Genomic DNA, 13,032 nt, shown 5'->3' on the forward strand with positions numbered 1-13,032 from the left:
AGTGTTTTTTTTCCAGTGAGTCAGCTCTTCACATCAGGTGGCCAAAGTATTGGAGTTTCAGCTTTAGCACCAGTCCCTCCAATGAATATTCAGGACTGACTTCCTTTAGGATGGACTGGGTGGATCTCCTTGCAGTCCAAGGAATGCTCAAGAGTCTTCTCCAACACCACAGTTCAAAAGCATCAATTCCTCCGCACTCAGCTTTCTTTATAGTCCAACTCTGATATCCATACATGACTACTGGAAAAACCATAGCTTTGACTAGACAAACCTTTGTTGGCAAAGTAATATCTCTGCTTTTTAATATGCTGTCTAGGCTGGTCATAGCTTTTCTTCCAAGGAGCAAGTGTCTTTTAATTTCATGGCTGCAGTCAACATCCGCAGTGATTTGGGAACTCAAAAAAATAAAGTCTGTCACTGTTTCCATTGTTTCCCCACCTACTTGCCATGAAGTGATGGGATTGGATGCCCTGAATGTTGAGTTTTAAGCCAACATTTTCACTCTCCTCTTTCACTTTCATCAAGAGACTCTTTAGTTCTTCTTCACTTTCTGCCATAAGGATGGTGTCATCTGCATGTCTGAGGTTATTGATATTTCTCCTGGCAATCTTGATTCCAGCTTGTGCTTCATCCATCCCAGCGTTTCTCATGATGTACTCTGCATATAAGTTAAATAAGCAAGGTGACAATATACAGCCTTGATGTACTACTCCTTTCCCAATTTGGAACCAGTCCATTGTTCCATGTCCAGTTCTAACTGTTGCTTCTTGACCTGCATACAGATTTCTCAGGAGGCAGATAAGGCAGTCTGATAGTCCCATCTCTTGAAGAATTTTCCGCAATTTGTTGTGATCCACAAAGTCAAAGGCTTTGGCTTAGTCAATAAAGCAGAAGTATGTGTTTTCTGGAACTCTCTTGCTTTTTTGATGATCCAGTGGACGTTGGCAATTTGATCTCTGGTTCCTCTGCCTTTTCTAAATCCAGCTTGAACATCTGGAAGTTCACAGTTCATGCACTGTTGAATCCTGGCTTGGAAAATTTTGAGCATTACTTTGCTAGCATGTGAGATGAGTGCAATTGTGTGGTAGTTTGAACATTCTTTGGTTTTGCCTTTCTTTGGGATTGGAATGAAAATTGATCTTTTCTGGTCCTGTGGCTACTGCTGAGTTTTCCAAATTTGCTGGCATTTGAGTGTAGCACTTTCACAGCATCATCCTTTAGGATTTGAAATAGCTCAACTGGAATTCCATTACCTCCACTAGCTTTGTTTGTAGTGATGCTCTCTAAGTCCCACTTGATTTTGCATTCCAAGATGTCTGGCTCTAGGTGAGTGATCACACCATCATGATTATCTGGGTCATGAAGATCTTTTTTGTACAGTTCTTCTGTGTATTTTTGCCACCTCTTCTTAATATCTTCTGCTTCTGTTAGGTCCATACCATTTCTGTACTTTATTGTGCCCATCTTTGCATGAAATTGTTCCCTTGGTATCTCAAAAAAATTTTTAAGACACCTCTAGTCTTTCCCATTCTGTTGTTTTCCTCTATTTCTTTGCATTGATGACTGAGGAAGGCTTTCTTATCTCTTTTTGCTATTCTTTGGGACTCTGCATTCACATGGGTGTATCTTTTCCTTTTCTCCTTTGCCTTTAGCTTCTCTTCTTTTCACAGCTATTTGTAAGGCCTCCTCAGACAACCATTTTGCCTTTTTGCATTTCTTTTTCTTGGGGATGGTCTTGATCCCTGTCTCCTGTATAATGCCATGAACCTCTGTCCATAGTTCTTCAGGCACTCTGTCTATCAGATCTAAAACCTTGAATCTGTTTGTCACTTCCACTGTATAATCTTAAGGGATTTGATTTAGGTCATACCTGTATGGTCTAGTGGTTTCCCCTCCTTTCTTCAATTTAAGTCTGAATTTTGCAATAAAGAGTACATGATCTGAGCCACAGTCAGCTCCTGGTCTTGTTTTTGCTGACTGTATAGAGGTTCTCCATCTTTGGCTGCAAAGAATGTAATCAGTCTGGTTTTGGTGTTGACCGTCTGGTGATGTCCATGTGTAGAGTCTTCTCTTGTGTTGTTGGAAGAGGGTGTTTGCTATGACCAGTGCATTCCCTAGGCAAAACTCTATTAGCTTTTTCCCTGCTTCATTTTGTACTCCAAAGCCAAATTTGCCTGTTATTCCAGGTATCTCATGAATCCCTATTTTTGCATCCCAGTCTCCTATACTGAACAGGACATCTTTTCTGGGTGTTAATTCTAGAAGATATTATAGGTCTTCATAGACCCATTCAACTTCAGCTTCTTCAGCATTACTGGTCGGGCATAGACTTGGATTATCGTCATATTAATGGTTTGCTTTGGAAACAAACAGAGATCATTCTGTCATTTTTGAGATTGCATCTAAGTACTGAATTTCGGATTCTTTTGTTGACTATGATGGCTACTCCATTTCTTCTAATTGATTCTTGGCCACAGTAGTAGGTATAATGGTCATCGGCATTAAATTCACCCATTCCAGTCCATTTTAGTTCAGTGATTCCTAAAATGTTGATGTTCACTCTTACCATTTCCTGTTTGACTACTTCCCATTTACCTTGATTCATAGACCGAACATTCAAGGTTTCTATACAATATTGTTCTTTACAGCATCGGAATTTAGCATCAGAGGATAATATGGAGGTTCCTTAAAAAAGTAAAAATAGAACTAACATGTGACCCAGCAATCCCATTCCTAGGAATATACCCTGAGAAAAAACATAATTCAAAAAGATACATGCACTCTAGTGCTCATTGTAACACTGTTTACAATAGTCAAGACATGGAAGCAACCTCAGTTCTGTCAACAGAGAAATATATAAAGAAGAAGTGGTACATATATACAATGGAATATTACTTAGCCATAAAAAGAACAAAAGAATGCCATTTGCAGCAAAATGGATGGACATAAACTTTGTCATACTGAGTGAAGTCAGTCAGACAGAGAAAGACAAATATCATATGATACTGCTTATGTGTGAAATCTACACACACAAAGAGAGGTAAAAATGGACTTATTTACAATATGGAAGTACAATCACAGATGCAGAAAACAGACTTCTGGTTACTAGGGATTAAATGGGGGAGGGTAACTTGGGAGATAAGGATTGAGATATGCTTACTATTATATATAGAACAGATGGCTGATAACTTACTGTATATCACAGGGAACTCTTTTCAATACTCTGTATCTGGCTATATGGGAAAAGATTCTAAGCAAGTATATATATATATGTATCTGTATAACTGGTTCACATTGCTATTAACTTGAAACGAATACAACATTGTAAATCAACTATACTGCAATAAAAATAAACGATTTCACTTGATTTGCTTCCTTATTTTCCTTGTATATAATAGATGATATTTATCATCACAGTCATTATAAGTCTTGTCTAGAATATGGACTAGAAAATAGTGTAAACCTTGTTGTAGTTGTGATGTCTACATTATAATTTAATATAATTGCTTCTTGAGTCAAGATATTTGGGTTAAAAAACTAGCTCTACCATTCTAAATTTTCTCTAAATTCATCTGAGATCCTTTGTTTCTATGACAGGTGTGAAAAACTCACCTGGCTCACAGTAAATGCTCAATTAAGTGTTTTTTTTCCCTAAATGCTTAATTTCCTGCCTAATGTTTGTAATTATCTTGGCATAGTTACAGACAGTTGAAATACAATCTGCATATTATTTTTCCACCACAGATTATATCCTGAATATTTTTCCGTACAGCTAAATAGTTGAAAATAGCAAAGTCATTTTTGCTATTTAAAATTTCAAATCCTGTATATATTATAGCTGTAATATAGACATCATAATTTAATATCACTTAGCCTCCATGCGATAATAAAATAGTAATATTAACCTGAATATTATACCCTCCTATGCATTAAGATATTCCCTTAGTGAAACTCATGGATTCATCAGTGTAAAGTTATTGGTTGAAATGGTCTGAAACTTACTTATAACCCCTGTGAAATTTGCTCTTTACTTTTTGCAAAGATATATGAACTTATACTACCACAATATAAAATACTTAAATATATATATATTTGTTTATGTTCTATTTATAAAATAGTAAAATAAGTGATAAAAAAGAAATATCTGATCAGTGCTAAATAGAAAAAATATATATTTATAATTTTTCTCATATGTTATTAGCCTCAAGAAAAATAAGGTAATAGTGTCCAAGTTACTTCTTTAAATTCACATAACTGTTAAATATTTGTATTAAAGAGCTATTCACTCACATGGCTTTGACTATGAATAATTAAATATATAAGAGAACAGTCGACATCAGAAACTGTAGTTAACTGACCTTTTATTTAAAAAAAGAAATAACTTTGTGTTCACTGAATTGTTCATGATATGAGCATAAAGACATTGTTTGGAAGTAACGTGTGTACACAATAGTGTGCCCCTAAAAGAAATTATTACTGTACAGAAATTGAATTTTTTATTTCAGCTTAGAACTGCTGTACCTGTTTGATCATTTGGCAAAGCCGCTTTTCTATTATTGTTCAGGAGACAAAGTGATGATTGATCTAACTACCCCAGTGTTAACCATTCTGCAGAAAAGATCTCTTATAGCCTTGGTAGATGAATACTATACTGCTGAGAATTTAATGACCCAGCATAGTGAATGTAGCTATAGAGAGAGAAAGAATTCGTTTCTTTCCTACTTACTAAGAGACATTTTCTAATTTCTTTACTCAGCTTGTGATGAAAATATGTAAAAAGTCAATGTGTAATAGGTCAGATTATATATAATAACGTCATACTGACTATCCTTTTTTTCTAAATTTCAGTATAAAGAACGTAACTCCAAAAGTGGGAGATCCTGAAACCCGTAAAGCTATTCGCCGTGCCTTTGACGTGTGGCAGAATGTCACTCCTCTGACATTTGAGGAAGTTCCCTACAGTGAATTAGAAAATGGCAAGCGTGATGTGGATATAACCATCATTTTCGCGTCTGGCTTTCATGGAGACAGCTCTCCTTTTGATGGAGAGGGAGGGTTTTTGGCACATGCTTATTTCCCTGGGCCAGGAATTGGGGGAGATACTCATTTTGACTCAGATGAGCCATGGACACTAGGAAATCCTAATCATGATGGTAAGTGCATAGTTTTATTATTTTGTTTTTTTATAATGCCCAAGTAATTTGCTAATTTATAAACTTAAGCTCAACAAATAATTTGTTTTTAAAATCACCAAACAGTATGAGGCCTTTTATAGCATTTTACAACAAGAATATGTATAAGTCATTACACAATAGTAATTTTTCATGTGGCTTTTGATTAAAGATTAAACCTTTATAGTGTACTATATAAATACTCTAAATTGAATTTTGTTTTCTATAAAAAGTCATTTCGAAGATTCTGTAATATTCAAGTCATGAGACATGCATTAAGCAAATTCTCCTGTTTTTTAACACTTGATTCCAGTGTTTCCCCTTGAAACTTAACCTTGTTTGACATTGGTGGTGTAGCTTCTACCATATCTTCTCTGTGTGTGTGGAGCGGGGGGCGGGGGGGGCTTGGGGTGCTTTCCATTATCACCTTTCTAATCTGTAAACTTTTTCTGCTTCTTTTTTGTCTCTTATCCTTTCCTTGGTCTCCCAATCCGATACCACTACATAAGTTATTGTTTTTGTATTATATCTTTAGTTTTATAGGAACTAGATTCTTACAACTCCATTGTAACATATCTATCAGTTTTCTAATCCTTGCAATTATTCTGATATGCAAAAATAATGAAAAAAAAGCTCAGCTAGTTCAGCTACAACTCAAACAACTCCACAAGAGGTTTTCTTCAAAACAGACATTTTACTTCACATGCACCACTCCCTTGATTCATGCTAAGCCACCGGCAGTTTTCTCCACCACTGATTTTACACCATGATTATTTGACCACAAGAAGCATTTATTTATTTTGTGAAACTGCTACTATCTTAGGTAATAGTGTTCCATGGAACACATTTGGAAAAAGTTGTGTTAAATACCCCTATGAATCCTTTCCTATCTCTAGATCTATGAAAAAATGTATAGTTGCAAAAATCTCTTTGAACTGACATATATTTAGGTGGTGGGGACATTCTTACTAATTTTCATTAGACTTCAATGTTCTTTCTTATAATATACAAACCAAGTTTTGACTTAAGTCTCTAGTATCTAACACAGTGCCTGAAACAAGAATGTTGAAAATGTTTGCTTCTTTATACTTTATCATTTTAAAAGAGGATTTGAAGCATTTTACCAAAACAATATAACAAGTTGTTATGAGGCTTTTTAAAATCTGATCAAATAAAAAGTATTAGCATGAAAAAAAAGAATATATTTTTCATGAATGTATTTTAATAATTACATAAGGAAATTCTCTTTGTTAGGGTAAAAATATATGTTGAAAAATTCTCATTCATTGAATATTAATGTCTTTATTATTATATAATTAATGTCAGTGAAATTCTTTGGGCAGAAAAAAAAAGCTCAACAGCTAAAAATATGGCTACTTAATACAGAAAGCATGTGTTTCTTTCTGGGAAACAATTCATACTTCAAATTGTGTTTTAAAAATATTCACAGAATTACAAATTCTAGATTTATAAGATTCATAAATCAGCATCTCCATAATCCTTATAATCAAGACAGTTTTCTTTTTCACGACAATAAAATGTTAAAATCCAAGTATACATTGTTTAATGACAACTAATCCATTAGTAAACTATAAATTCCTCCTTGATGAGTTAAGCCCAGCCATCAAGTTAAGATTTGTTAGTTCATTAGAAGATTTAGCTAGCTGGATTAGTGTAATATCTTTGCATTTTTAGATCAGGCAAGGTTCAAATATATTATGGATAGAATGAACTAGATCGGGTTAAACTTAAAATAACATTAATTTTCAAAGAAAGAAAATATAATAAATAATGTCCTATTTTCCAAAAGGAAATACAAAGCCTAGTATTAAACAAGATGATCTTTTGAATTATTGTAATAGGTGTATTTTCTATAATATAAAATTATGATTTCATTTTTAAGAACTGGTTTGAAGAATAATGGCAATTATGCTGGGAGAATTCACTATAGTGCAAAGAAAAGCCAGATACTTTGGAGTCAAACAGATGTATATTCCTGGCTAACTGATCATTAGCTCAAGAAACTGCTAACAAACTGTACACTTGATTTCATTCTTTATCTTGCATTGCAGTGCTGAAAGTATTGTAAGGAGCAACGCTTTATATTCAGGCATGTTTACCTTACTCTATACCTGAGCATATAATAATAAAACATTTACAACATGATAGTTGGCCCATAGTGGTTTGATACATAATTCATTTAAAATAAAATGTTTATTTTTATTAATATCACACAGGCATTCTAATGAAGTAGTTCACAGTTCCTCAAGGCAATTGCTTAAATGGTTTTAAATAATGGAAAAATATTTTCATTCTCACTAATTGAGAAAAGTAGCACTTATAATGGTAGAGTTTTGCTGACACAGGAAAACCTGAAATTTGCTTTCAGGGAAAAGATATTCTTCTAAACTTCTGAAAAGAGAAAATTGTATTTTATTCTAAAACAATAAATTATTCCAATTGAGTCTAATTGTTAAAAACATTTTATGTCTACATCTTTGAAGTTGCATTGACTTTAGGGCCTCATAAATTTAATTTAAAAAATCTATATAAAGAAATTATGCCTATTAAGTGGTCTATATTTTCTCTTAAAATATTAAAATCATCAAGAAAGACTCACAGATCCTTTAAATGTATCTTCTATTAGCTGAACTTTTCCAGACATGAACCAATACTTTTTAAAACTAAGTTTGTCTTTTTTTTTTTTTTTTAAGGTATAGGGCATTTGAAGTGACATAGGAAATGAGAATTTTCCCACTGAGTTGAGTATGAATGGTATTATGAATGCTTATGTGGTTTGTGTGATTGAAGACTTTCTAGGAATATATATGTGGGAAAGAATTAAAAAATAGGAAATAGGAGTTGGACGTGTACAATCAAGTCTGCGGACTTTTAACTCAGTCCATATATCTTGGAATGCTCTTAGAGAGATGGGAATACCAGACCATCCTACCTGTCTCCTGAGAAACCCGTATGCGGGTCAAGAAGCAACAGTTAGAACCCTGTTTGGAACAACTGACTGGTTTAAGATCCAGAAAGGAGTACCACAGGGCTGTCTGCTGCCACCCTGTGTGTTTAACGCATACGCTGAGCACATCATGAGAAATGCCGGGCTGGATGAGTTACAAGCTGGAATCAAGACAGGTGGGAGAAACAACAACAATCTCAGATATGCAGATGATACCACTCTAATGGCAGAAAGCGAAGAGGAGTTAAAGAGCCTCTTGTTGAGGGTGAAGGAGGAGAGTGAAAGAGCTGGCTTAAAACTAAATGTTAAAAAAAAGGAAAGTAAGATCATGGCATCTGGCTCCATTGCTGCCTGACACATAGAAGGGGAAAGGTGGAAGTGGTAACCGATTTCCTCTTCTTGAGCTCCAAAATCACTGCAGGTGGTGACTGCAGCCATGAAATCAGAAGATGGTTGCTTCTTGGCAGGAAAACAATGACAAACCTAGATAGTGTGTTGAAAGCAGAGACATTACCCTGCCAACAGGGGTTTATACATTCGAAGCCATGGTCTTCCCAGTGGTCACATACGGTCATGGGAGCTGGACCATAAAGAAGGCAGACGCCAGAGAATTGGTGCCTTTGAACTGTGGTGCTGGAGAAGGCCCCTGAAAGTCTCTTGGACTGCAAGAAGATCGAACTAGTTAATCTTTAGGGAGATCAACCCTGAATATTCACTGGAAGGACTGATGCTGAAGCTGAAGCTCCAGTATTTTGATCATATGATGCAAACTGTTGACTCATAGGAAAAGTCCCTGATGCTGGGAAAGATTGAGGGCAAAAGGAGAAGAGGGCATCAGAGGATGAAATGGCTGGACAGCATCACTGATGCAATGAACATGAGCTTGGGCAAACTCCGGGAGATGGTGAGGGACAGGGACAAGGATTGTGTCGTCCATGAGGTCACAAAGAGTCAGACACAACCGGGAGACTGAACATTCAGATCAGATTAGTCACTCAGTCGTGTCCGACTATTTGCTACCCCATGAATCGCAGCACGCCAGGTCTCCCTGTCCATCACCATCTCCCAGAGTTCACTCAGACTCACGTCCATTGAGTCAGTGATGCCATCCAGCCATCTCATCCTCTGTCGTCCCCTTTTCCTCCTACCGACAATCCCTCCCAGCATCAGAGTCTTTTCGAAGGAGTCAACTCTTCTCATGAGGTGGCCAGAGTACTGGAGTTTCAGCTTTAGCATCATTCCTTCCAAAGAAATCCCAGGGCTGATCTCCTTCAGAATGGACTGGTTGGATCTCCCTGGAGTCCAAGGGACTCTCAAGAGTCTTCTCCAACACCACTGTTCAAAAGCATCAATCCTTCAGCACTCAGCTTTCTTCATAGTCCAACTCTCACATCCATACATGACCACTGGAAAAACCATAGCCTTGACTAGACAGACCTTTGTTGGCAAAGTAATGTCTCTGCTTTTGAATATGCTATCTAGGTTGGTCATAACTTTCCTTCCAAGGAGTAAGCGTCTTTTAATTTCATGGCTGCAGTCACCATCTGTGTGATTTTGGAGCCCAGAAAAATAAAGTCTGACAGTTTCCACTGTTTCCCCATCTATTTGCCATGAAGTGGTAGGACCGGATGCCATGATCTTCGTTTTCTGAATGTTGAGCTTTAAGCCAACTTTTTCACTCTCCACTTTCACTTTCATCAAGAGGCTTTTGAGTTCCTCTTCACTTTCTGCCATAAGGGTGGTGTCATCTGCATATCTGAGGTTATTGATATTTCTCCCAGCAATCTTGATTCCAGCTTGTGCTTCTTCCAGTCCAGCGTTTCTCATGATGTACTCTGCATAGAAGTTAAATAAGCAGAGAGACAATATACAGCCTTGACGTACTCCTTTTCTTATTTGGAACCAGTCTGTTGTTCCATGTCCACTTCTAACTGTTGCTTCCTGACCTGCATAAAGGTTTCTCAAGAGGCAGGTCAGGTAGTCTGGTATTCCCATCTCTTTCAGAATTTTCCACAGTTGATTGTGATCCACACAGTCAAAGGCTTTGGCATAGTCAATAAAGCAGAAATAGATGTTTTTCTGGAACTCTTTTGCTTTTTCCATGATCCAGCGGATGTTGGCAATTTGATCTCTGGTTCCTCTGCCTTTTCTAAAACCAGCTTGAACATCTGGAGGTTCATGGTTCACATATTGCTGAAGCCTGGCTTGGAGAATTTTCAGCATTACTTTACTAGCGTGTAAGATGAGTGCAATTGTGTGGTAGTTTGAGCATTCTTTGGCATTGCCTTTCTTTGGTATTGGAATGAAAACTGACCTTTTGCAGTCCTGTGGCCACTGCTGAGTTTTCCAAATTTGCTGGCGTATTGAGTGCAGCACTTTCACAGCATCATCTTTCAGGATTTGGAATAGCTCAACTGGAATTCCATCACCTACACTAGCTTTGTTTGTAGTGGTGCTTTCTAAGGCCCACTTGACTTCCCATTCCAGGATGTCTGGCTCTAGGTCAGTGATCACACCATCGTGATTATCTGGGTCGTGAAGATCTTTTTTGTACAGTTCTTCTGTGTATTCTTGCCACCTCTTCTTGATATTTTCTGCTTCTGTTCGGTCCATACCATTTGTGTCCTTTATCGAGCCCATCTTTGCATGAAATGTTCCCTTGGTATCTCTAATTTTCTTGAAGAGATCTCTAGTCTTTCTGACTGAACAATAGCAACATGTATTAATACATTTGATTGCCTCTTCACTTATGCTGTAGAAGTATAATAATTTTATACATATGCATATCATTAAAAAACAAAACAATTATTTAATATTTAGTGTTTCATTTGGATTAAAATATTGATGTTTCTTTACTGGTCCAATAAGTATATTTTTCCTATTGAGTGAGCTTAAAGAAAATGATTCTGCAGAATAATAGTGTTCAGAATTGTAGGCGATTAAGGGAGAAGTTAACTGTTCAAGATATAACTCCATAAAGATTTACTGCTTAGTTGAAATTCACACTTTTAACTAGCAACAGCAGGGTGGCTAGGGTAATGTCCTGTGAAGTATTGATCATTTATCAAAGGAAAAACCTCCCGCTTTGTTGTGGTACTGATGAATGTGTGGAGAATAAATGCATTCGTACATTCTAGCTTCTTTCTGTAAGACTGTCTTTTTGAATCACAAATATACAGGCACAATTCTGACATCTTCATTAATAAATTTTTTTGTTTCTTTAGCCCTCCAATGTCCCCTGGCTTACCTACCTGAAAATTTTCTTTTCTCTCCTATTCAGAGTTCTTAAGCATCTAGAAAACAGAGAAAGTTGAAAGTTTAGCAAAAATGCAAATGAAAGAGCCTCTTGATAAGTACCAAGCTCATTTCCCACAGCATATTGCTCAGTTAATGAAGGCAATTTGAATTCTGTCTACCTCTAAAGAGATAAACAGTGACTTAGGCTGCCAGTACTCCTTAATTCATTGTTATCCACTTTCCTATCAATTTACCTATAGTCATGATACTATTTGAAAACTCAATCCAATACTCATTAAGTGAATTATGCAATAGTTACATTAAAATAAATAAAGGAGTACACCCCCACACTCACCTTTCATAAGTATAATGCCTCCCCCCCCCCCCACCGAAGGCCTTTTTTTTTTTTTTAATAGAGTGGATAATAAAATATCTGCATAGTAATTCTAAATAGAAAAGCGTCACTGTGATACAGTTTTTGAAGAGTATGCATTGGCTGAACGTGGGTTGGAAAATTTAACTCTAACAAAATGTTAAAATTAATTTTGGTCATCATTATCATATGGTTTCCTTGGCTACAGTATAAAATGTAAGTGGTAAAGTCAATGTAAACATGAACTTACCACAAGGAATAGTAATTTACCACAGTCATGGGAGTCCAAAGTGATAATCTCCAAACAGAAATTTTATATATTAAAATAATGTATAGAACTATGACTGAGAAATATATAGGTGCATAGCTTATTTTACCATGCAGTTCTACTAGCTATTCTATTAGCAAAAAGAATGCCTTACACTGGCTGTGTTTATTAGTATAAAGGTGACTCTGTAAAGTCAGAAAGTAATCAGGAGGTGCTCAGAGCTGTTGGGATAGTTTTTCTAAAAACTAAGGAGAGAGAGAGATGATGATAAATAGTTCATCTGAGACATCAAAATACTTAAATCTATTGCATCATTCAGTTCAGTTCAGTTGCTCAGTCGTGTCCGGCTCTTTGTGACCTCATGAATCGCAGCATGCCAGGCTTCCCTGTCCATCACCAACTCCCGGAGATTACTCAAACTCATGTCCATTGAGTCGGTGATGCCATCCAACCATCTCATCCTCTGTCGTCCCCTTCTCCTCCTGCCCTCAATCTTTTCCAGCATCAGGGTCTTTTCAAATGAGTCAGGTCTTCACATCAGGTGGCCAAAGTATTGGAGTTTCAGCTTCAGCATCAGTCCTTCCAATAAACACCCAGGACTGATCTCCTTTAGGATGGACTGATTGGATCTCCTTGCAGTCCAAGGGACTCTCAAGAGTCTTCTCCAACACCACAGTTCAAAAGCATAAATTGTTCTGCGTTCAGCCTTCTTTATAGTCCAACTCTCACATACATACATGACTACTGGAAAAACCAAAGCCTTGACTAGACAGACTTTTGTTGACAAAGTAATGTCTCTGCTTTTTAATATGCTGTCTAGATTGGTCATAACTTTCCTTCCAAAGAGTAAGCATCTTTTAATTTCGTGGCTGTAGTCACCATCTGCAGTGATTTTGGATTATGATTGTTAATTTTATGTGTTAAACTGATTGGGCTAAGGGACGCCCAGAGAGCTGGTAAAATATTATTTCTGGATGTGTTTGTGGGTTATTTCTGGAAGAGATTAGCTTTTGAT

General features: G+C 36.5%; 1 protein-coding gene across 1 annotated transcript in view; it reads left to right on the plus strand.

The window, feature by feature from the left end:
- MMP16 (matrix metallopeptidase 16) overlaps nucleotides 1-13,032 on the plus strand; it is a 395,065-nt gene that overhangs the window by 232,829 nt on the left and 149,204 nt on the right. The window contains exon 4 of the mRNA XM_027561607.1: nucleotides 4,849-5,153. Coding sequence (XP_027417408.1) covers nucleotides 4,849-5,153 — 305 coding nt within the window. The remainder of the gene's footprint in view (nucleotides 1-4,848; nucleotides 5,154-13,032) is intronic.

The sequence above is a fragment of the Bos indicus x Bos taurus genome, chromosome 14 (assembly GCF_003369695.1).
Source record: "Bos indicus x Bos taurus breed Angus x Brahman F1 hybrid chromosome 14, Bos_hybrid_MaternalHap_v2.0, whole genome shotgun sequence".
NCBI lineage: Eukaryota > Metazoa > Chordata > Mammalia > Artiodactyla > Bovidae > Bos > Bos indicus x Bos taurus.